The 22492-nt window shown below is 37.6% G+C and overlaps 1 protein-coding gene across 3 annotated transcripts in view; it reads right to left on the reverse strand.

Annotated features, from left to right (window-relative positions):
• btbd11a (BTB (POZ) domain containing 11a) overlaps window positions 1–22492 on the reverse strand; it is a 179870-nt gene that overhangs the window by 57585 nt on the left and 99793 nt on the right. For all 3 annotated transcript variants that reach the window (XR_007138679.1, XM_047804098.1, XM_047804099.1), the window contains exon 2: window positions 15196–15345. Coding sequence is in view for 2 of the 3 variants with exons in the window: in XM_047804098.1 (XP_047660054.1) it covers window positions 15196–15345 (150 nt within the window). In the remaining variant the exon portion in view is untranslated. The remainder of the gene's footprint in view (window positions 1–15195; window positions 15346–22492) is intronic.

Here is a 22492-nt window from a genome sequence, read left to right on the forward strand (position 1 = left end):
ATTCATCCATCCATCCATTATTTACATGAATATAATAAACAACAGTAACCTCACTGCCACTAAATATACTTGTATAAAGCTCCAAATTTTGAACTTGGGAGTGAGTTCTAAGACTTACTTCATACTCACCGACTGGCGTATGAAATATGCAGCATAAAATGTTCAAATCTGTGCACAAAACTTTATTAGTGTGTGTATCACATAAACAAAGCCCAAATAATGAAGGCCTACTAACGATGGAAGACTAAATTGAATTTTTCAGCTCAACTGTTGCCTCCAGTTACATTTTACAACTGCAGATTCATTTGTCATGGTCATTTGTTTCAGATACCAAACACATCTGCTTTGGAATAAGTATCAGTTTCTCCAGGAAACTTTAGGTCTAATACAGACCACACTATACTCCTGTTTGGCAATTAAATTTGTAATCTGATCTTCTTATTGTTAGAGAAAGATAATCTGTTCCAGTTCATAGAATAAGTAAGAACATTTGCAGCAGTAGAACTTTAGCTTAGATAAATAACTCTATACAATAGAGGGGTAACACAACATCACTATCTGTATCTATTTAATTCCTCGATGCTCCATATTCACTTTAATCAAACACTTATTATTTTTTGCTTGTAGTTGCCTGTGATCTTTACTAATGAGTTGAGCTGGTTCAGTTTCCCAAAATATACTAGTAGTCATGGGCTCATGTTAATGACTATGGTATTTATTTGAGCCTCATCTCTGAACCCTCACTTGCATCAACATGAACATATAAACCGTGTTTTGTTCTGTTTGGATCCCTCTCCCTATACACACTGGTCTCATTCAAACGGCTTGTAGGTCAGATGCTTTCTGTCAAGATTTCTGTTATGCATTCTTTTCTAACTGAATACAACCATTTTCATTACAAATGATATATAATATTGACAACATCTTGAGAGAAATGTACAATCACTTTTTCCATCTTTTAAATGTAGTGTTTATTTCATACCCTCTTTTTCTGCTTTAATGACCGTGTGACTCAAGCTGGCATGGACATCACAAAGTTTGTGCAAAACCTGCATTAGACATGATGAAAATCTGACCTTGTATAGAAATCTGTTCACACATTTGCTTCCATTTGAATAGCAAACTAGATGTAATGCAGAATCATAAATTTTAAATATTAAATACGCAAGAGATTGACTTTCTAAGTTTGAAATATTTCAAAGTTCTAAAACCTCCTGATCACATGTTCCAATGAAGCTAAGCTCTCAAAAACTAAATGAGCACAAATTGTCTAATTTGTATGAATATCAAATAAGACCAGTTTGATTGTGTTGTGTTGATGATATGGCGGCTGAGTAACAAACAACGCACAAACAAACTGACATGGTCGTGTTCGTTTTCTGATCATGTAGAGTAGCAACTTAATGCACATCCAGTATTATAAACGCATCTATCAGACTACAGTACTTCTGGGACTTTCCTATATAAATTCTACATGGCGTCAAACTAAAGTCTGATTAGTTAATATGTTCATCTAAAACCATTCTTCTACTGTTTTTTATTTATTTGAATCTACTTCACCAAAATCCAAACTTCATTTAAAATCCAATTCCAAGGAAGACTGCAGGATATTGCAGCCTACGGCTGACGGTTTACTATTTGGATTCTGCCTAGTACATTTGTCATGGTCGATTTGTGGGAAATTGTGCATGTAAGAGGAAGCTGTGAAATAAAGAGGAAGAAACTAAAGACTCAATTGTCTACAATGGTCAGCCACATCTCCAGTGGGGAAGGGAGAGGCTCTGATTTTTTGTTCCATTGTTGGGAATTGGATTTGGTCATTCCGATTTCAAAGGGATCCCACTGATCTTTAATGACTAATTAGCAGTACGATGGATTCTTCTGAAGATTATGTCTACTGACCTCAGCTATTTCAGGCTGTCTGAACAGTGTTGGGCAAGTGAGTTCAACTTATCTACCTTGATAGAAATCAGGGCCAAGATGTGAACAAAGAAGCTTTCATTCAACATCTGAATACTGAAAGGAAAGAATCCAGGGTGAAAAACCCTCATTTTTATTACATGATGTAAAATATTTTTTTTCTGAAATGTGGAAATATAAGAAGGGCCAGCTAAAGCCTGCTTTTTTAAAGACTCCTTTATTGTGAGCATAAATCATCACAATAAAGGTTTAATTACTGAAAAGGACATATATAGGAAAATAACCACACCACTTTGCAATGCCACAGAAGAATTGGAGTTATTAAGATGACTATTTCCACCCTGAAGTTGATTTTTTTTCAAAATCACCATGCTTAAAAGGGATTATTCCTCATATTTTCTATCAATCTAATTCTAACAAAAATAGTTCTTGTTATAGCTTACGTTATAGCTACTCAATCTTTTCTTTTTTTTTTGCTTGAAATAATTATATAATTAAAAAATAAAATAAACAGTTTGTCAGGTTATTAAGAAACCACCAACCCTCTGTCCTGAAAAGTTTTACCTCTGCAACTGTTACAAATCTGACACTACAGACTCCTTCCTATAATGAATCAGGAGTAACCAAATGCTCACCAAAAAGCTTAGCATCATAATGGCTCTAAGTTGTTTCCATGGAAACGAGAACATCATCGCTATTAGCAATTCTCAGTGCATTTTTCTCAGTGCACTCAAACTTTACATTAAATCCGATTCAGAAATTGAGACATGAAAAAGCTATTAATGCAAGGGAAAAAAGAATACATTGAGATAGAAATAGAAATAGTATAAAGCGCACCTTTTCTTACGTCTTCATTCACTCACTACTAGGCTTTCTTTTCTCCGCCAAGTTCTTTGTCAGATATGTTTGTCCCTCTGGCAAATTTTATAAAAGCTAATGAATAGCTGTGAACAGGGTCAAGACTTCCTGGAGGAGACATTAATGTACTACAATGGGGGGAAAAGCCCAAACCATGGTGCTATACAACACATATCAATTATAAAAAATCTCTACCTCTCTATTTAACTTATTCCTGACTTCAATCCTTCCATAGAAGAGAGGAAGAAAATGTTCAGTGCTGCTGTGAATGATCCTAAAAGCTCTGCCTGACAGTTGCAATAAAACCTAAAGCCAAAAGATTGCATTGTGATTTTTTGGCTGTGCTGGTTTATGTTTCAAGGGTTGATGACAATTCCAGAAAAAAAAGTTTTATAAATTGAGGACTTGTTGTTTTGTTTAGTTTATTATCACAAATCTGACCATAGCTGCTTCAGATAATGAAAAAGGTAATGAAAAGACAGAAATAAAGGAAGTAAATACTCCACTGGATTTACAGCTGAGTGCACAAGTTTGTATACCCCTAGGACAAAATAAAGTCATTTATTGTATTGTTGCCTCATAGATCCAGGGTTCATGGTTCGATCCTGCAAATGGTTTACTATTATTGAGGAGTTTCTCCTGAGGATTCTTTGGTATTATCTCGCCTCCTGAACACGCAGGGATGATTGTGCAGTTTTGTGACTGTGTGCCATTATGAGAGTTTAATGTTAGTGTGATGATAGTGTGATGTCTTGTCTTGTGATTACTCCTTACACCTAGCTTGATGAGATAAGCTACAGATTCACTGTAAACCTGACCAGGATACAGTTTTCACTGAGTAAATGAATGAATGAATGAAAGAATTAATGAATGGAAGGATGGATGGATGGATGGATGGATGGATGGATGGATGGATGGATAGATGGACAGGGGAACAAACAAATGAATAAATTCATTGATGAATTGGCGGATGGATGGATCAATGGATGAATAGACAGATGAATGGAAAGACAAACAAACAAATGTACAATTGCATGAATGAATAAATGGATGGATGGATAAATGAATGAATTAATGAATAAATAACTAAATGAATGAATGGATGAATAGATAAATGGATGATTGGACAGACAAACAAATGAATGAATGAATAAATGAATAAATGGATGCACGAATGGATGATTGAATGAATGATTAATTAAAGACATCAACTTTGTTTGTTTATTATCCCAAGTAAAGAAAATGGCCTGTATATTGTATATTAAAGTCTGCATAAAAATCTAAGTGTAAAATTATTATTTAAGCTTACTGGCAAACGGCTTTTTAAATGTCTTTAGAAAGGTGTCCAAGCAACTCACTATCTTAAAGCTTAAAGCTCTTCAAGAACCTTTCACTACTGACTTTTCCTGACATGTATAGCCAATCTTTTTCTTGTGGCCCATGTTTTTCTGCCAGATGTCAAACACTGGGTTGTTCAGATGAAGTATGGAGATCATAGGGCTCATACTGTAGTTTGGCTCCTTTTAATCTGTTTAAACTATTTTCTTGCTTTTCTTGCACTGTAGTCTTGTTGCTGGGTACATCCACATTTCCAGGTCTATTTTGTATTTATTATTTAAAAAAATCTACATTGTAAAATAAAGGGAACATTTTTTTTTAACTTTATTGACAGGATTTACTTGCTGAATGTCTGATACTCAGTGACATGTATTATAAATAAATCCAGACAGCTGAGTCACCATTATTAAACACATTTATGGTGTACGTTTCATTATTAACAGAATATGTACGAGTATCGCTGTGGAATAAATTGTCACCAAAGCAGACAAGTGCAGCTTCTGGGAGCCGAGCCAAAAAGCAGAGCCCTGTTTGCAGCTCCTGCTGGCGCTTTTACAACAGAGGGGTTATTGACTCCATGCCAGCGTACACGTAGGTCAACAAAACACTGATTACTTTTTGTAAATGGGAGCTGAATTACTTAGGACTGAATCAGCAGAATGTTATCAATTACAAATAGCTAAGATCACAAATATATGGATTGTATAGTTTACCATGGTTGTGCACACACACACACACACACACACACACACACACACACACACACACACACACACACACACACACACAAACACACACACAAAGCCTTGACCTGCAGCATTCTGAGTGCTGCTGGTCCTAATTCCAGCTACACCATCAAAATATCAACAGCCTTCCATGTGATTTTAGACTCTAAATTTAGTCAGTGTCATTAGTGAAATGGTGGAAAGAATTAGAATTAGCAAAGTGGTTACACTGAGATCATCATTATCGACACTCGGTAATGAAAATGTAGAAAAGCTGTATTTTTATTTTAATTAACCCATTTTTAATGAAAGAGCTACTGTCTGTAAAAGTGTTTTTCAGGTATGTTATTAGGGTTGTAGGACTGCAGTCTCAAGATATTTTCTGTATTGATTTGAACCTGTCTGGGTATCTGTATTTGGATTGTCTCAGTCTCAGACATGGGTCTGGCTAAATATGCTCTTGGTCTCAACTGAGAGTTAAAATTAATGATCAGGATGCCTTTTTTCATATTATTGAAAAGAATAAGGGGGGCACGGTGGCTTAGTGGTTAGCATGTTTGCCCCACACCTCCAGGTTTGGGGGTTCGATTCCCACCTCCACCTTCTGTGTGTGGAGTTTGCATGTTCTCCCCGTGCCTCGGGGTTTCCTCCGGGTACTCCGGTTTCCTCCCCAGGTCCAAAGACATGCACGGTAGGTTGATTGGCATCTCTGGAAAATTGTCCGTTGTGTGTGAGTGAATGAGAGTGTGTGTGTGTCCTGCGATGGGTTGGCACTCCGTCCAGGGTGTATCCTGCCTTGATGCCCGATGACGCCTGAGATTCTGGCTCCCCGTGACCCGAGAAGTTCGGATAAAGCGGTAGAAAATTAATGAATGAAAAGAATAACTGCTTTTTGATATCAAAATACCTAATGATTCTTCTTCTTTTTCTTCTTCTTCTTCTTTTTCTTCTTCTGCTTCATTTTAAAAGCTATTGCTTTAAAATAAAGTAAAGTTTTTAGTCACATCCTTGTTTTGCTGAGATTTGATCTCCTCATTTGTCTCCTCAAAGGCTTAACCAATGAGTCATCACTTCCCTCAACTACTCTTATCTGTTTACTCTAACCCAGTGCACTGCTATAACTGCTTATTCATTTTCGCTGGTAAAAGCTTATTAAATTACATATTTTGTATCCCAATGATTTTTTTTTTTTTTTAGAATCTAGGGTCTTTAAAAAATAATGACTCACAGGTGAATGCTCACATCCAAATAATTACCATAGTAAAAGTGGGAAAGTATAGAATGAAAAACTACTTAACTACTCATTACACAGATTTTTAATTAGTTTACATTTATAGCATTGATCTGGAATCTTCCGTCTTCTTCGTGCAGTGAAATCTTTTTTATTGGTCCAATCCCAATAGGCATTCTTTTCACTACATTCTGCTCTGCTTCCCACATTGTGTGAAAAACAAATAGGCCCTACAATAATAAGGTCCTACTGTACAATTTCAATTATTCAACCTGCTTTTTTTTTGTTTGATTTCATCTTTTGTTTTTCTTCATTGAGCTGTTTCTGTAATAAAAGTGAACTGTGCTTTGTTTTAAGAGTCTCTTCTATTCTTGTTTACCTTGTGTTGTTCTTATTACATGTGATTATTATGTGGTCACTTTCCTGCCAACTTGTGTTCTGGCTCAGGAAAATTCTATGGATTGTAGAAAATTCCACTTTGTTTACTTTTTCAGCTTTATTTATTATTATTATTATTGATTTTCATATTGAGTCAAAAAGTGGGATGTAGTTTAAAATGCAGCACACAGCATTCATAGCATTTATATACTGTATTAGTGTTGTGTGGAAAAGTGTAGTATACTGTGGTGTAGTGAACTGTAGCGAGTATTGTATTGTGGTGTAGTGTAGAGTAGTGTAAAGTAATGTAATGCATTGGAGCTGAGTGTACCTTACTATAGTGTAGTGTTGTGTAGTATAGTGTAGTGTAGAGTAGTGTATTGTAGAGTGGAGTAGTGTAGAGAAGTGTAAAGTACAGTAGTGTTGTGTAGTGTAGTGTAATGTAGTGCAGTGTAATGTACCTTTCTCTAGTGTAGAGTAATGTGGTGTAGAGTAGTGTAGAGTAGTGTAGTGTATTGTATTGTAGAGCATTTTATTGTACTATAGTGTAGTGTAGTGTAGAATATTGGAGAGTGGAGTGTAAAGTAGTGTAGATACTGTACTATACTTTGTACCACTGTACCAGCTCCCAACGTCCTCTGTGGGACGAAGCCTTTGGACGTCCACTGAGCCGAGGCCGACTCTAAGAATCCTGAGACATCTCCAGTTAGACTCTGTGGTACTCAGGAGATCAGAAGTCCTTGAACCTCACATCAATACAACATTTAACTGACTGTATATTACAATCACACCCCCAGTGTCACCCATATGAGGATGGGTTCCCCCTTGAGTCCGGTTCCTCTCGAGGTTTCTTCCTTTACCAATTTAAGGGAGTTTTTCCTTGCCACTGCTGCCTGAGTCACCTCAGACTTGCTCATAGGGGAATAAATACATACACACTGTGAACTATATACATCTAATAATAATCTAGAATTTTTATTCTGTTAATTCTTATTTCTTTTATTATTCGTTAATTCCTTTATCATTAATTATGTTTACCTTCTGCTCTGTGTTTATGTTCTGTAAAGCTGCTTTGAGACAATGTCTATTGTAAAAAGCGCTATACAAATAAACTTGAATTGAATTGAATACTTTACTGTACAGTACTGTACTGTACCTTACTGTAGTGCCATGTAGTATAGTGTAGAATAGTATACCTTATTGAAGTGTGGTGTAGTGTAGTGTCGTGTAATGTACTGTATAGTATTATAGTGTAGTAGTGTACTGTACTGTATAGTAGTGTAGTTTAGTGTACTGTAGGGAAATGTAGTGTAGATTAGTGTAGTGAACCGTGGTGTACGATACTATATTTTACTGTACCTTACTGTAGTGTACAGTAGTGTACCTTACTGCTGTGTAGAGCAGTGTAGAGTAGAGAAGTGTAGAGTAGTGTACCTTACTGTAGTTTATTGTATTGTAGAACACTGTAGAGTAATGTAGTGTACTGTAGTGTAGTGTAGAGTGGAGTAGTGTAGAGAATTGTAATGTAATGTTGAGTAAAGTAGTGTAAAGTAGTTTACATTAACGTAATGTTGTGTAGTGTAGTGAAATTTAGTGTAGTGTAGCGTACCTTACCATAGTGTGGTGTAGTGTGGTGTAGTGTAGTGTAGTGTAATGTAGTGTAGTGTACCTTACCGTAGTGTGGTGTAGTGTAATGTAGTGTAGTGTAGTGTAGTGTAGTGTAGTGTACAGTACCTTACCGTCGTGTGGTGTAGTGTAGTGTAGTGTACCTTAACGTACTGTGGTGTTTTGCAGGGTAGTGTAGTTTACCGTAGTCTGGTGTAGTGTAGTGTAGTGTAGTGTAGTGTAGTGTGGTGTAGTGTGGTGTACCTTACTGTATTGCAGAATACTGTAGAGTAGAGTAGTGTAGTGTAGTGTATGTAGAGTATTGTAGAGTATTGTAGAGTTGTGTAGTGTACTGCAGTGTAGTGTAGTGTTACTTACTATAATGTAGAGTACAGCGGAGTAGTGTACCTCACTATAGAGTAAAGTAGTGTAGTGTAGTGTAGTGTAGTGTAGCGTGGTGTGGTGTGGTGTGGTGTAGTGTACCTTACTGTATTGCAGAATACTGTAGAGTAGAGTAGTGTAGTGTATGTAGAGTATTGTAGAGTAGTGTAGTGTACTGCAGTGTAGTGTAGTGTAGTGTTACTTACTATAATGTAGAGTACAGCGGAGTAGTGTACCTCACTATAGAGTAAAGTAGTGTAGTGTAGTGTAGTGTAGCGTGGTGTGGTGTGGTGTAGTGTAGTGTACCTTACTGTATTGCAGAATACTGTAGAGTAGAGTAGTGTAGTGTATGTAGAGTATTGTAGAGTAGTGTAGTGTACTGCAGTGTAGTGTAGTGTAGTGTTACTTACTATAATGTAGAGTACAGCGGAGTAGTGTACCTCACTATAGAGTAAAGTAGTGTAGTGTAGTGTAGTGCAGTGTACTGTAGTGTACTAGTGTAGAGTAGTGTACCTTACTGTATTGTCGAGTAGTGTAGTGAACCTTAATCTAGTGTAGTGTAATGTCCTGTTTGATAGAACAAACACCTGAAAACACAGGAGCACCTTTCTATTGTAAGATTGCACAAATGCATGTTAAATCAATTCAGCTCTTAATTAACTAGGCCCATATGAGTCCAGATTTCCTGGCCAAATTTTGAAATCAATTCAATCTGTATGCATGACCACAGGAGGATACTTGGAACACATCATTGCCATCTCGTGACTAAGAAAGGCTTTTTAGCCAAGCAGTTTTACTGAACTAAGAGACTGCTTTGAAGAAAAGGGTCTTAAAATCACACATAATAATATGAATCCTCTTAAGAAATAAAAGGGGAGGGAGGCCATTAATTTAAGGCACATTTGTACCAGAGGGAATAAAAGCTAGTTGTCTCTGATCTCTAGATACAAATTTACTACATATAGTCATGCAGACACCCACATGCACGACACACAGGGATGTATCTACAACCATGCGAAAATAACCCTAAAAAACAAAATCACTATGGCAACAGCATTCCTGCTAATACATGACACATTACCCTTTAAAATGTGTACTGTAACTGTGTAACATTCTATTTAACCATGATTTCTTTTTGATTCTCTTTAAAAATAAAACGGAGACCGGTAGCAGACAGCATTTCCTTAAAAAAGTAATAGTATGAAATTAAAAAGCATAAGAGAGCCAAAGAATGAACCAGATATTCCCTATTGGTAAAAGCTTCACACTGGATTGCAATCCTTGGTCTTATTATGTAGTATGTGTTTTTGACCACAGAGACCTCTAAGGAGACCCAGTGGTACATTAGATGGATAAAGTCTCCTTAATAAACAGCTTCAAACAGCCCAGGCTCATACACAGCATTGTTCACAAAGGGGGCAAGGTATGGGACATTTTGGAAAGGGTGCCAATCCATGGTGGGGCACAATCAGAGACTCACATACTCGTTCATACACTACGGACAACTTCTAGATGCCAATCAGCCTATAATGCTTGTCTTTATACAAGAGAGGAAACAAGAGTACATGGAGGAAACCTCTGAAAAACATGCACACTCCACACACACTACAGAGATGGTGTATTAAAACCCCAAGCCAGAGGTGCAAGGCAAACACTCCAAACGCTATGCCACCATGTCCACAGAATAAGAATAAGAATACCAACTGTAAAAATAACAACATATGCACAAGTTTGCCCTCAAACTGTGGTATAAACCCAGCACTGCAGGGCAACATTTCATTTTTAAACTAATTTAAAAAATAAACGTTTCTATTTATACATGTTTCTTTATAGCTGTTCTGCTTAAGCTGGGTAACATGACGAGTTCAGCTATCATCAGCGTAGAACTGAAAGCAAGCCTGCATTATGTTTGTGGATTACATGTTTAAGAACTGGACATAAAGGGGAAAATAATATGGCATAATAATACATTCTTGTTGGGCACCATATGGCATCTAGCATCTAAACTAAGTAACTGACTGTTTTCATGCCTGTCAACACTAAAGCAAAGGTTTAGTGAACTCTAATAAGAAGTTGCAAACTCATCAGGTGCCAAAAACTCCAAATGTCCACATATTCTAGTGTCAGAATAAGATAAAGGTGTGCATCATGATGCTGGACTGGGCTTGGTTTTGGAAAGGAAGAAGATTAGGTCAAAAATATCACTGGTTTTAATATAGATATAGAAAATTACAGATCATTTTGCTCACCTAGCCTGACGGGATCATCTGAAACAGGTGGTCACCTGGATGTATGGGGGTTTTAGAAATGTTCTGGCCTTGTGTAATGACTCTGGTGTTAAACAGTTCATTGATGTGTGTGAGAGTATGTGAGCAGGTGTTCTTTAAAGCTGCTTAATGACAATGCCCCTTGTTATTGCAATAAAAATAAAATGAATGATTTATTTACCCTTTGCATTCCTTCCAATAAATTGTAAACCATGTTATCATACAGACCTCAACATACCCTTATGGTAAATATCTATTATTATTGTAGCAAGCTAGCTAACAGTAGAAGACTTCATTTTCACATAGACATAACATTTCCAGCATTTAGCAGACACCCTTATCCAGTGTAACTTGCAGGACATGGGAATTGAACTCAGAAACTACTGATTGGCAAGCCAACACTTTAACCACTAGGCTACCACATCCCCCAAACAGAGTCTTAAAAGTCTTTTCTTTACATGTCTTAGCTTGAGAGAAAGCTGATACCAGAGTGCAGGGTCACCTGAGCTTCAAGGCTTAGCCTATTAATTGAGTGAAAGTATCCAATTTACACTGCATTTAAATCAGCAAGCAGGTATACAACAGACTACTTTGTTCGTATGCAGGATGGCGGAGACATTTCAGGTCTCTTTGGGAGCAAATACAGTTAGCTAACACTGATTTGTGTGGGATTTTTTTTTTGTGTTTATGTCCAGTAGCTACTATTTTTTCTTCTTTTTCAGTATGCTGGACAGTGCAATAGGAGTCATTGCAGGCCCAAGAGAGACAAAAGAAGCAATCTAAATTATATACTTATGCTCTAGTCTGTTTCATTATGTGTCAGTAGTGTGGTCAAAGAAGCGCATTACCCAGATAATGCACTTACCCACTGAAAGAAGTGCATTACCCAGATGATGCACTATTTAAATGGAAAAAACAAAGTGTGAAATGTTGGACACTTCATGCACTTAATGCTTACAGCTTTGCGTAGTGGAAGAGAGTTGGGGCTACAACATGCAAAAAAATCACTGAATTCTGTTAAACTTTTTTGCTATGAATTTCATGTATTTGACATCATTTGCCACCGACTGGGAAACAGCTAATATTTCCGGAAAGTAAAATTAACTTCCATTTTAGAAGCTATACTACCCCGTAGAGTACATACAGTAGCACATAGTGTACAGTAAAGCCATTTGAGACACAAATAAACTACTAAAGACGCCACTACTAGCTAGCATGACCTTTGTGTTAGCTAGGATGTCGCTAACAGGTGGCAACTGATCTGGGTTCTTCCTATTTTCACCTAAGTACAATTAGCATCTTTTTTATACTTTACAATAAGAATGAATTTATAAGTTCCTAAAATACTGAGCATTTGGCCCTAGACCAGTTATATGTTATTATCTCATTTCTCTTATAGGATGTTATATATTTACTTCTTTTAAAAAGATTATTAAACAAATATAATAATTAATACTTACAGCACAGTGAAATAATTTTTAGGAACTTGTTAGGAAATTTGGGTTAGACATAATATATAACCCTGGAGCAGAGGACCTTGCTAAAGGGCCAAATAGTGACAGGTTAATGGTGCTGAGATTTGAACCCTGAAGTTCTGCTCAGCAACCCTGAACCTTAACCACTGATGTGCATGACAGGTATGTAAGGTAGATGCTATATGCCACTACATCACAATTACATAACATTTAATGTGCATAACACTTATAGGATTTATGGTGATGACATCAATTCAAATCTCATACAGACTGCAGTATACGGGTATACACAGTAGTGATCATTTCAAATGTCTAAATTTCTCTTGCACCTTTAGGCTCAAAGCTCCAACCTCCAACCTGTACTCAGCCACTTGTCTTACCTTTTATCATAAACTCATCAGCCTTTTCATCCCACAGAAGCTCATACATGTTTATATTACTTAATCACCATAAATATGTAAAAATTAAAATGTTCACCAAAAGCACACCACTATCTATCTACAGTATATATCTGTTCAATCTTACTTTATCCCTCCATTCTCTCACATTCAACCATTAATTTCACTACATTGTGGTTTTCAGGCTAGATTCAACAAAATCGGCAGAAACCTTTATTTTCTGGCTTCTGACAAAGCACATGATTGCACACCTACCCCATCCTTCTTTCTTTTTTTACCCCTGTATTGCATAAAACCCCATACATTTTCACACTCCTTGATAACTCCTGTACTTACTTTCTATGTTTTTTTTTAATATTGGCCTTGACAAGCTAACTTGATATTTGCTGAACTTTTGTTACTAAATCTGACTTTTGTTACTTTTTAGCTGGGCTCTTCATTTCCCAAGTTTTCACACCCACACACACACACACACACACACACACACACACACACACACACACACACACACACACATACACACACACACACACACACACACAGCTGGGTCTTGCTGGTGTATACTTAATAGACCTTAATATACTGAACTACTGTTATAAAGTCAGCATATGCGATATTGTGTGGGTGAGTAGAATGACCGTGATGGGCCTTTTGCCTCGACACAGTCCACACAGAGAAATTAAACAGGGGTCACTTACTCGTTTTCCCATCTTAAGAGTGTGACTGAATACATAACCATCATGTTTTGTTAAGTCTTCATAAAAAACACAACTCTTTATACAGAAATCCTAACTTCTAGATCTAATATACTACTACCAAGACAAATAGGTCTTAATCTGTTCGTCTGTGGTGTGATCTAGCTGGAAAACAATCCATTTAAAAAATTGGCACACCCAGTTTGGATTAGGGTGGAGCCTTCCAGCTGTTGACCACTGGATCCTACACCCACACAAGTCTAAAAACAGCCAATACCTCAATAGATCATCCAGATGTCAAATAGTTCAAGATGGTTCAAATAACGGTGCACTGGAAGAAGAATTTCTATTTCTCTAATACCTAATTGCATACATTTTGCAGTATTTATAACTTGGATATTCAAATGTATTGTATATAAATGACTTAATGTGTACTGTTCTAAATGATAATGCAACACGGTTGGTTGCTAAAATCAAATTCCCATAGCTGTCAGTGGATTAGTCAGAGATAATTCTATAATGAGCTCCTATTTTACTCATGCTGCTCTGTCTTGATTTATTATACAGGAATGTTCCAGAATTTTTTGAACCTAATCTCTGACTACCACATTTGTTATATACAGGGGGAAGAAAATTTACTAGAAGTTCACTTGTTTTGTAACTTATTTAGTTTCTAATGATAATAGGGATTTAACTTTAAATCAGCATTGATGTGTATAATTCATCTTTTGAGAGATCTAACCACTTTGAGGGTATGTGGTATGTGTTAAAGTCCAATAAAAACAAAGGTTCCACACTAGTGATAAAAGCTTTAGCAAAGCTAGTTTCCAAAAAATCCTTCTGGTTTCTCAATTGCTGATAAAGGTCTGCATTGGTAAGGCGGTCTCTCATTTCTGCCTCATTTCTTAAACACAATATGGCTAAATGTATGTGTACATCTGACCTTTCATGTCCTTATAGTATGGTCCAATTGGTCAAAGATTGCTATACGTAATAATTACTAACTTACATACTAACAATACGTGCTTATTGAATTTTTCATTAGATTTTGGAGCATGGCTATGGATTTATATTCATTTAGCCACATGAACATTAGTGAGATCAGACAATGAAGTCAGGTGAGGACATCTGGGGTGCAGTCAGTTTCCCAGTTCATTCTGGTGTTCAGTGGGGTTGACGTTAGTGCTCTGTGCAGGACACTTGAGTTCTTCCACTTCAACCCTTTGGCACAGGGGCATTTCAGGCTGGAACATGTTTAAACTTCTTTGTCCCAGTGGTGGAGAATTGTCATGGTACAGCCTATAAAGGCATTCAAGTCAATTCTCCTGAGCTTCAATCTTTGTGACAGAACCACATACGACTCTGTTGGTCATTTGTCCACAGATATTTTGGCTGCTTTAAAGTTTGAAGGAACTCTAAAGCTCAAAGAAAACCCATATGGACACAGTATAAATATTCAGACTCCATTCAGACAGTAAATCAAGCTCAAGATCAAGCCGGTGACCCTGGAAATATGAGCTCCCTCTGCATTACAATCTCATCTTGAGTATACGATTGTGCTTTTTTAAACATTTACTGACAAAGATGTCCCTTGCCTTCCATAAACTAGCCTCTAGTAAACTTTATCCTTCCCTTCAGTACAAGGAAATACTATGAAATTATTACCTGTAGTAATAACACATACACTACAAATGTGATTGAAACAAAAGCCATGAGTTTTACTTTCATAATAAATTGTATTTTGGGATATATTGAAAATACTGCAGTTTATATCTTATATAATTTCAAATGGTCATCCTAACCATGACTATATAAATAATACAATAAATATAAACTGAAGGAAATGCATTCAGTTAGTGTAGCCATGTCTAATAGACTGTTACTGCAGAATCAAACATTGACACACACACATACACAGACTCACTTAGCTCAGCAATGCTCCCCACACGGGTGGCCAGAAGAGACTGCTCGATGGTGCGCAGTTCAGCCTGGGTGAAAACATGACCTTCTGGATTCTTGCCCCCTCTTTGCTGATCATGGTGTGCGTTCAGGCTGTCCGGCAGGCTCAGCACACCTAGAGATAAAAAATATTAGACTTTAGGCATTAGACATGCTATATATTACTACCTGATAAATAAGCATGCAGTGTGCCATTATTAGACTTGTTTATGAGATGCTTATGAGTTTTATGAGTCTGAGACAAGCTACAAGAAGTCATCTACGAGTCCAGGCTCAAACCCCTGAGATATAGAGTAGCAATACACTACGTTAATGAAACAGTGCTGTATATCTCAACAAAACCAGACCCCAGCTTAGTACATTTAGGTTATGTGTAAAGACTCAGGATGCAAGTAGCTAGAAGTAAGCTTTATAATTAGATAATTACTCTCGATGGTCTTTCAGTTGTAGCATATGCAGCAGTGAAATCCCAATTTAAATCAATTTAATTCAAATTTATTTGTATTGCGCTTATATCCATAGACATTGTCTCAAACAGCTTTACCAAACATAAGAAATATTGTAAAAAGTACAAAAAATGTAACATTACAAAAAGATTCGTACAAAGATTCAAGATTAGTATTAGACTTTTATTTAAATGTGTTTGTATTTATCCCCAATGAGCAAACCTTAGGTGATTGAGGCAACTGTGCCATGGAAAAATCCCTTAGATGGAAGAGGAAGAAACTTTGAGAAGAACCAGACCAATCCTCATTTGGGTGACATTGGAGGGTTATACATTGTTATAAACTCTGAAGAGTTTAATTATGAATAATGTCCTTTCTACAATCATATACACTCTGACAATCATGTATTGATTGAGAGGTTGTTGTCCTCAGAGACCACAAGGAGTTGGTACACAACCGAAGCCGGCACAATCACTGAATGCCTCGGTATGGGTAGAAAAAAGAGAAGAAAGTGGAGAGGAATTAGCGTAGCTGCTGTTCATAATATTAAACAGAGCTACAAAATAATGTATATCTAATGGAGCACACAGTTGTAAGATGTATTATGTTTATATCTGAATAAAAAGATATGTCTTCAATCTACATTTAAAATGGCAAAGTGTGCCATGATACAGCACCCCTGGAGCAGAGAGGGTTAAGGGCCTTGCTTAAGGGCCCAACAGTGGCAGTTTGGCAGTAGTGGGTCTTAAACCGCAATCCTTTAATCAACAACCCAGAGCTTTAACCACTTGTGCCACCTCTGCCCCTTTTAAATTATACCCTAATGTGGAGTTCCTAAGAGAGAAGATTTATCAAAGATAACCGCAAAATTATTACCTAGAGTAAGGTTTAACAGTCAAACCATCAATACCAAGTGAAAAGGCATATGATCCTTGATTTTACTGCATCCAGTGTTTGATATCATGCATACAGGTTATTAGAAACGGAGTGATAAAGTGCTGGAAATTATGCTACTAATATAAATCTGAGTATCACCAGCATAACAGTGAAAGAGAAGGGGGGCAAGGACCAAACTCTGGGCATGATTGCATGTAAAGTTTAATCTATACTTTTCCTGACAGTACCCGTTTCAAATATAGCCGAGTCATTCGTCAGAGCCAAGTTGTGAGTCTTCAAGTGTTAATTTGTGACTTATGTTATAAGCTTTAAATCCAGAGCCATTTTTAAGCCCAAAACTCAAAGCTGAATTGTAAGTTATTGGCTTTGAAGTCAGAATCGTGTCTGATTGAGAACTGTGTGACTTAAATCCTTATCCCTGGTTGTTACAGCTTAACATTTAGCAGTGTACCTACATAGAATTTGAATTCTCCTAAACATACCAGAAATTTAATTCTCCTAACAACCCAAGATAGCAATTACAAACCCTTTGAAAGGTGCTAATGAGTATAGCTGTCATGGTTGGACATTTTCACTCTCCCAATATCAAACCTCACACAGGTGGGTTCACCAGCACCATTTCCTGGATGTGGCACTCACCCCGTGCTGCAATCCTGCTGCTCCAATAGTCCTAATCAAATTACAGCACAGAGCCACATCTGCAGCCTTTGTTTAGACAGAAAGAACCAGCTGTGACAGATGGGATATTGAACTTAGCCACAGGAGAATAAAATGGACCACAAGTGCCTGAGAATAAAAAATCATAAAAAGAACCTTTTTTATGCTTCTAAGTGTACATTCATTTCAAGACAAACACTGGCACTCTCAGTGAACACATACCGAGACCGTGTACATGGACACGCATAAACAAAAATAAATAAATAAAAGTTTCAGGTATTTTCCTGTGTGTTATCCAACGAGAGTGTGATATTGACATTGTGTGTAAAAGCAGAATAATATCCTGTACACGGTCATATTGTGCAAGGAGCTTGAAAGCACATGGCAACACTGTGACAGAGGCAATATGAACACTCATCAAAGTTTCATAAAGGTGGGATTAAAATGGCCTGTCACAAGCATCTACACTGAGACTTTCATGCATGAAATGTAATGTGAATAATACATGCTGTACAGTATTATAGACATGACATGAGCTAAATGTTTCTCCTTTTTTGACTGAAGTACAGTTGTATGTGGTTGCTATCTGCTATTGATTCTGTGAGACTGCAATTAAAGATCAGAAAGGAGAAAATCCAACGAAGGTTTAGTGAATCTCTCTCTCTCTCTCTCTCTCTCTCTCTCTCTCAATCACACACACACACACACACACACACACACACACACACACACACACACACACACACACACACACACACACACACACACACACACACACACATGCTCACACTTTCCTACGTTAAAGGAAACAACAGAAGTTGATTTGCTGTCCTTTTTCCTCCTTTAATTCCCAGCATGCAGCTAGACATAAATCTTTTCACGCCCCCTGTATTGGATTCAAAATATCCACTCCTTTATCTTTTATGAAAATGCCTTTTATTATTTGATTCTTTCTCCCTCTGCATCCACGTTCTCCACCCAGTTCTTGGAGCCCCATCTTTCACAGCTCAAGAATCTGTTAATGTGACAGAAGACAGAATTGCTGCATTATTCATCCGATCAGATAAAAAACATGAAACAAAATATGCTTTGTGTGTCCTTCCCTTCTCCCATCTCTCCCATCTACCGCACTCTCCTTCCTAACACTTTATCTTGCTCCAACACTTTGGCACCCCAGTGCTTTTTAATTCCCTGTAAAGCTTTGCTGTTTTAAGGCTACAGAGACTGCAAACTCTTTAGAATGAGGACAAATTCACAAAGTGACCCTAACTAGCAGGGGAACTGAAAGTAAAACGCAATCAGCAATCAGAAGAAATTCAATATGAGATGTAGAAGAGTTAAATGAGTTAAGTGAGAGCGTGGCTCCGGTGAAAATCCGATAAGGATTACATTTTGATACATGCTGTGAATTCACAAAGCTCTTTAAGGAATGTTGCAAGGTTTTACTTTCCATAGCTCAACCTGTAAATATTTCAAATATTAAAACACTTCTTGCTTGTGCTATAATGTAGAAATGATCCCAACTGGAGGGCTACACGCAACCACTTTATACATTATTACAGCTGTATATACTGTATGTCTACAACGATGCCTTCAAGCTCCTGTTGCTCAATGCTTTGCAGACAGAAGACTAGGTCAGGTGAGCATGCAGGCTCAAGAAGGAGCAGCTGCCTCAAGCTGCTCAAAATTAATAATACATGCATTCTTTGCCTTGCTGGAGGTTCTAATAGAGCTGCCAGACCTGACAGATCATGAGAAAGAGAGAGAGAGAGAGAGAGAGAGAGAGAGAGAGAGAGAGAGAGAGAGAGAGAGAGAGACTCAAACAACTCCAAAGATTTCTTTGAAAAAGAGGTTCAGAGGTCAGTCTTGCTTTTTAGAGACATACCATGTGACCTCACTTCACATGTGGGTGAAAAATAGAAGCCGAAGGTGCGCTGGGATCCAGCTGGAACAATATGTCCAGTGTTTAAATAAGGTATTTTGTGTGTTTGAAGGCATCTACTATATGTTTTAAAGAATTCAAACAGAAAGCCGAAGTCCTTTTGAGATGTCTGAGTCTCTCTATATTTGAAGAGGGACAGAGCTTCCAAGTCCTTCAAAGAGATCATCCGGACAATATTTTGCTCCGTCTTTTATTTTAAAGAAAGGAAAAATTTTACATTGAAAATCGTTTTACGTCTAAAGCCTCAGCATGTTAGTCCCAGCTACCAGCCAGCTCACCGCTGTCATATAACAGCTATCATGCAGTGAGGGAGAAGGCTCACATGCTTCCTTAAAGAAACATACAGTCAACCAATATCTGAATCCGACTGCTGTTCATGCACACACATGCAGGAAAGTGCTATCTGCCCTCTTCAGCTTGCATCAGCTCACAGTCACTCAAGATTGGCTAGTGTCACTGTGATTGATAGGAGAGAGAGAATGCCATCCGTCCCACCCAGAGAGCACTCAGACAATTTTACTTTTTTGGACTCTCAGCCGTGTTGCTGTAATTTGAACCTGCAAACATTTCTCTGTTGCATCACTCTCGATGCACTTCACCCAAATATACAGTAGACCATACTAAAGGTGTGGGTTCTGGCTAAAACTGACCGTTTCTTTGCCTATAATGTAGGTTTTCACGTCAAGTTCATGAAATACTATATATTATACCTCAATGACAGGGAGATTCACCAATTTCCTACTTAGCAATTGCTTATCATGTACATGGTTACTGGGACCCTGGAGGCCATCCCAGTGGACCTGTAGCACTAAGTTGGACAAATTGCACACACTGTAGAAATGCCAATCTTTGGACTGGGGGAGGAAACCAGAGTACCCAAAAGAAACCAGAAGCAAAGGCAGAGATAGGAATCAAACCCTTAACCCTAGAGGCATGAGGCGAACTTGCTAACCACCTTCTGTAATGGAAGATTGTTGGAGTGTTGGAGATTCGAGTCCTGAGTGGTGCAACAGAAAATGTTTGGATTATGATGACATTACTGACGACAAGCCACCATGACCCACATGACAGGAGCATGTTTAACCAGCACAGTGGTAAAAAGATGTCAAAACAAAATGGAAATAAGCCTATTTGATTCATTTAGTAATCAGCTACCAGGTGTCAAAATATCCCCGAAGCTCCTTCACAACAGCTTGAATTGAAGCTTAACTGAAAATACAAACGATTTTTCCCTAGTCCAGATAAAATCATTGTTTTGAATCACACCTGCTAATTGTAAACCTGTGCACACTTATATAACATCCAGCTGTTGTACATGAACATCAGAGACTTTTCAATTTGATGACACATCTGTTAAAGAGATTTTGTTGATTTACTCAATCACTTAATCATTTATTCCCCAACCAGCAAAGCACCGGGAGCATCAAGCAGAACCTCGCAAGCAATTATTCAAGTACAGGGAAGGGTTTAACAGGCACCTGCTCTGACATGTACACATTCAACCCTTTTTACCAGTACACTGACATTCCAATCTGATGGTGGAATACACTTATGCAGAATTTTAGTGGTTGAAGATAATGCCTTCAAATTTTAGATGCTTGTCAACTTGGGGTGTCTCAAAAATGGGTTTGAAATGTATTTAATATCAACATTTACTTTTTTGTGGAACTTTGTTGTGATATTGCCCATAATAGGCGAGGTCAAAATAGAAATACTTGTAAAAAAAAAAAAAAAATTCTTAAAGCACAGTGTCTTCTTTCAAGCACAGTGCCTTCTTTCTTCTGTCAAAAAATAGATGCAGGAGATACACACACTTACCATCAGAGCAGTTACTGCATGTTAGAATGTTTTAAGAGTATGGATTTGGCATAATCTGGCCATTTCCATTTCACAGTTTTAAATGAATAGTACAGTTGTATTAAAGATATGCAACATAAATGGCAATAATGGAGCATCACTTTCCATCAAGTGATCTTCTAATGATCTCCCTGATGTATCCATGCTTGTCCAGGGTCCATTTTCTGATGCGAGTTTGTTATTTCCTATTAGATGATGACGGCCTTCTAATAAATTCGGCACAAATCTGAGTTCTAGTTCCCCTTGGAACGCATGCTTCCGTTATGAAGATATAAGCTCAGCATTATTTTAGACCTAGCATTGCAGTTATAACATGTTCACAAGCAGTTACAATTTTCTACTCTCTGTTGTTACGTTGCATTGACTAGTGCTGCAGTAGAGCGCCGCTGGATGCCCTTATAATCAGGGCAAGCCTTTACGCCTCTTTAACTCCCCCACTTGTTCCATTCCTGCACACTTCTTTACTGTGCTGCTGTCCATTTTTTTCTGGAGGAATGCCCCTTTCCTTCTCTCCGTGGTGCACAGCCGCACTCTCGTCAGTGCAAAACACATTCGGAATATTAACAGGTCTCCATAGCAACAGGGAAGAACTGCCCAGGCAGCATGCAATTGGTGGAAGGTGCTGAGGAAGGCAGTGAGGAGATGGCATTAGGAGGTGAGAACAGGTACCGTGTTTTGTGGGAAGGTGCAATGTTGAGCTGTTTTTTTCCTCTGAAAAACAGTTTGTGGATGTTGTTAATCTGCTAAAGTTTTGCATGAGGCAGATACTGTAACACACAGAGCTACCGGTAAAGCACCTGGCAGCAACCATGTATGTCAGGGTCACCAAGTGAAACCAGGGGATACAGTCAGAAATTTGCAAAACCATTCATGTCCATGGATACTACAGGTACAATAATATAATATAAATATAACAATATTAAATGCTCAGCATTAAACCAACGTTATTCTCATTCGTGATTTTTCTCCAACTCTGTTTACAAGAGGCCAAAAAATGAAATCCGTTTTTTTTTAAATGTCCTTGTTCATCAAAGAATGTCTTTGTCATGTCACACTCCATAGTGGTGATAAATGGTTCATAACACTCAGGTATTTAAGAATTAGTAGTTTTTTTTGTATTTCTGTATTTTGTAATTTTCTGTTAATGTATTTCTGTTTGTTCCTAGCCTACTAGGGACAAAATATTCATAGAACAGTTCTAAAGAAACAAGAATGCTTCTTCAAAGTAAATAGTGTTGTCGAACCCATTTCTGGTCTATGAAATGCCCGAAGTGTTTGTTCAGAAGCCTGTAAAATTTTAAGCCGTTATCTTCAACCACTAAATGTAAATATATTCCAACAGAGGGAAAGACATCTCACACTGAAAGCCAACAGTGTCCTGACTCCTTTTTTTTTATTATGGTCCACAGCAGAGGTTAGAAACTGGTAGACAGTATCACAAATATATACATTCCCTAATCAGA

The sequence above is a fragment of the Tachysurus fulvidraco genome, chromosome 19 (assembly GCF_022655615.1).
Source record: "Tachysurus fulvidraco isolate hzauxx_2018 chromosome 19, HZAU_PFXX_2.0, whole genome shotgun sequence".
In the NCBI taxonomy this organism is placed as follows: Eukaryota; Metazoa; Chordata; class Actinopteri; order Siluriformes; family Bagridae; genus Tachysurus; species Tachysurus fulvidraco.